The 3,860-nt window shown below is 37.8% G+C and overlaps 1 protein-coding gene across 1 annotated transcript; it reads left to right on the top strand.

Annotated features, from left to right (window-relative positions):
* Positions 1-333: 333 nt before the first annotated feature.
* LOC113272369 lies at positions 334-1,737 on the top strand. The gene has a single exon (XM_026522214.1). It carries the CDS (start codon positions 334-336, stop codon positions 1,735-1,737), a length of 1,404 nt encoding a protein of 467 aa, XP_026377999.1.
* Positions 1,738-3,860: the final 2,123 nt, after the last annotated feature.

Here is a 3,860-nt window from a genome sequence, read left to right as displayed (position 1 = left end):
GAATGGTTTTATGGTCATCCACCTGGAAGTATCATAACATGGAACGAGATGCAGAGAGCATTTTTATAAAAGTACTTTCCCGCTTATAAAGCAGCAACTATTCGTAAAGCAATTAGTGGGATGGAACAAATTACTGGTGAGACTCTTTATGACTACTGGGAACGGTACAAGAAGTTGTTAGCGAGCTGCCCACATCATCAAATCTCTGAGCAACTCATAGTGCAGTATTTTTACGATGGTTTGCTCCAATCCGAGAGAAATCTTATCGATGCAGCTAGTGGTGGTGCTTTGACAAACAAAACCATTGACGAAGCGACATAATTGATTGAGAATATGGCTGCAAATACGCAGCAATTCAACACAAGAGGTATGTCAATGATTCGAAAGGTTAATGAGGTTACTTCTTCACCGCACTTAGAACATAGGATTGGTAATATGGAGAAGATGATGCAACAAATGGCCGCAGTAATCATTCCCTCTTATGAAAAAGAAGATGAACAAGTGAATGCGGTATTCCCAAATCAGCAGAGACAACAGTATGATCCCTATTCCAACACTTACAATCCAGGACGGAGAGATCACCCCGATTTCATCTATGCGAATACGCAAGCAGCAGCTCCGGGGTCGATTTTTAATCGCCCTAGTAGTTTCCAACAACAACCACAACCAGCGCAGAATTCAGAATCATCAAAGATGCTTGCTATGATGAAGAATCTAACCATAATGGTGCAAAAAAATCAGCAAACGACTGATGGTGCAATCAAGGAGTTGCAGACAAAAATGAGCACCATGGCAGGTAGATTGAACCTTTTGGAAACGCAGAATAATGGGAAACTCCCTTCTCAACCTATTAATCCTAGAGAAACTGTTAATGCTGTGACATTGAGAAGTGGTACACGAACTGTGCAACCAGAAGATGCTGAGAATTGCAAAGACCCCAAGGGTCCGGTTTTGGAGAAAGAGATTACTGACTCTTCCCAAACCGATGAGGTACCTAAAACAAACTCTAAACCTCTTGTTTCAACTTATGTTCCTCCTTTACCTTTTCCTCGCAGGTTCGATAATGTTAAAAAGGTGGAACAAGACAAGGAGATTTTAGATATATTCAAAAAGATTCATGTGAATATCGCGCTGATAGATGCAATTAGGCAAGTTCCTAAGTACGCAAGAGTTTTGAAAGACCTATGCACCAGGAAGAAACGATTAAACGCTAATGAGGTGATGAGTGTGGGGGAAAACGTTTCTGCTATCCTCCAAAAGAAACTCCCACCTAAATACAAAGATCCTGGTAGTTTCGATATACCTGTTGTGATTGGTAATAAAAGATTTGGAAAAGCCATGCTTGATTTAGGAGCGTCAGTTAATGTTATGCCCGCATTTATTTATGAGTCTTTGAATTTGGGCCCTTTGAAAGAAACTCGTATTGTTCTTGAACTAGTTGATCGTACTAATGTTTACCCTATAGGTATTATTGAAGATGTGCTTGTGCAGGTGAATCAACTCGTATTTCCAGCCAATTTCTGTGTATTGGAAATGGATAGCAGGTCTGATGCATCTATACCGCTGTTATTGGGGAGGCCTTTCATGAAAACGGTCAAAACCATAATTGATATTGACAAAGAAACGCTCACGATGGAATTTGATGATGAAAAGATTTGTTTCAATATTTTTGGAGCAATGCGGTATCCTAGCGATGTTCATTCGGATGTTCATGCTAATGTCTTAGACGCAGACTAAGGAGTAGCCAAAGAGTCTACAGTCGGGCTGAAGACGTTAAACCAAACGCTAATGGGAGGCAACCCATCAGTTTTGTATCTCTATCTTTTGTATTTTATTTTTATTTGCTTTTCATAGCATATTTTGATTTCCCACCTTGATTTTACTTAGGACGAGTCAATTACATTGAGGACAATGTAAAGTTTAAGTGTGGGGGAGTATTTTGCATATAGAGTTTTTAGTCTTTTTGAGTTTTTAAAATTTTGCACAAAAAAACCTCCAACTTGTATAGATTTTAGAGTCACTAGCATGCTTCTAGGTATGTTTACATAGATAATTCTGACCGACATAACTGAACTTGGAAGTGTTAGGGAACTACGTTCGGATTTCTTACGAATTGGAGTGTTAAATAATGGATTTAATCATGCCGATGATGCAAATGAGGAGCAGGGAGAAATGCATTATTAGAGTTGTTGATCAATCACTAGTGGAGACTACCCATTTTCATATCAACTGAGGCACCAGACCAGATTTCTTTATAAATGACTAAAGAGCTTTCTTTTAGTGTGTGTCACCGTACGTTAATTCCGGGTTGAATGGTGAGATATCCAACCTCTCACAAATAGAAGCACTACTCTTTGATATATTGAGTGCTAATTTTGTCAATCATGAGGGTGACGTCTATAGATGAAAACCACCTTCTTGTAGTTTGATTTGCAGTTAGCACCATTCTCTCTCTCGCCAACAACAGGTCCACAGAAACACAACCATCATCAACAAGGGAGCGACATCAAAATTTACAAGGAAAGTTGAAGACGTTTGAGGTTTACAAGCAACAGTATAAGTAGAGAAAATTTCATATCCAAGTAAAGCAACATACAATGGGAAGATTTTATATGCATGTTGAAGACTTACATATAAGGAGCGGAATTCTATATTCAAGCTGAAGACTTATTTACAAGAGCAAAGAAAATCAAAAGATGAGAATTATATTGAAATTTATGATACGAAGACAATACAAATTGTGAAGAATCAAGCGGTAAAGTACTTATCCCATGGCCATAACAATTTCATTGTTTATTTTATATTCAGTTTGTAGTTATTTCTCTTGTCAAAAAAAAAAAAGAGACGAGAGAAATTCTTTGTATTATTTTGGTTTGTATTTCTTTTTGCATTCATTTAATAAAGTCATGGGGAAGAAGAAAAATCTATGAAAACGTTTCAAGCAACAAGGAATTGAAGAGAAAGAGTTACAAATTGTCGAAGTTTTACGAAGTTCAAGAGTTTATCATCAACAGTTGAAGACCGAAGACGAAAACCAAGAAGATGAAGAAGACGAGCCGAATGAAGACTAAGTTTCTATTGGATGTTGTGAGAGTGGTGCTTTCGTCATTTCCGATCGTATGTGAAGGTGGTAAGTACTCCCATCCTTGCATATGGTTGATTTCCTTTCTAAGAGATCATCAGAAAAAAAGTATTTTAATTTCCACTATTTTGTGGAGTCTCCATAAATTATTTGGAAGGTTTCCTTCCCACCATTCAACGTGTGTAGGATTGTTTCTTCATTCCTACCTGCTCACATGTGAGACCCATAAAAAAAGTCGTCTTATTGAGTGCAATTATCATAAAATCCTTTTAAGTGAGGCAGATTTCGAGGCGAAATGCTTATTGATCGTTCTCAAACACGCATTCTCTCATTATGGTGTGGTTATTTCTCACTCAAGATTTAAGAATGAATATGTTCTTTGGTATTTCTAACTTCTTATTACTAGCATGCAGAAACTCTATATCCTCATAGCTCTTTGGAAGCTTGGGACGCTGGAACGCTTTGAAGTTGGAGTAGGTTTTGTGGGTATACCTCTCGTAATCCCTCACGAGACTATAACTTGTCCACTAGGGACACCTAGGGGTTTCAAGGCTTGTTGCATATGCTAAGTGCAACCTTATCCTCAACGAAAGGGAGTTGTTGTAGTTTAATTTAGTTTGCTCGAGGACTAGCAAAAGGCAAGTGTGGGGGAATTTGATAAGTACATATTTCACATACATTTGGTGTCAATTCCATGCTAGTATTTGTAGGTTTTCTTCCAAATTATTGTATATTACGCTTGTTTTCTCTTGTTTGTGTTTTATTAGGTGAATCATCC

This window comes from Papaver somniferum, chromosome 4, assembly GCF_003573695.1.
Source record: "Papaver somniferum cultivar HN1 chromosome 4, ASM357369v1, whole genome shotgun sequence".
Classification (NCBI taxonomy): domain Eukaryota; kingdom Viridiplantae; phylum Streptophyta; class Magnoliopsida; order Ranunculales; family Papaveraceae; genus Papaver; species Papaver somniferum.
This window is presented reverse-complemented; position numbering and strand designations above follow the sequence as displayed.

Excerpts from the sequence above, each read along its gene's own strand:
- LOC113272369 (XM_026522214.1), top strand. The coding sequence starts at position 334 with ATGGCTGCAAATACGCAGCAATTCAACACAAGAGGTATGTCAATGATT.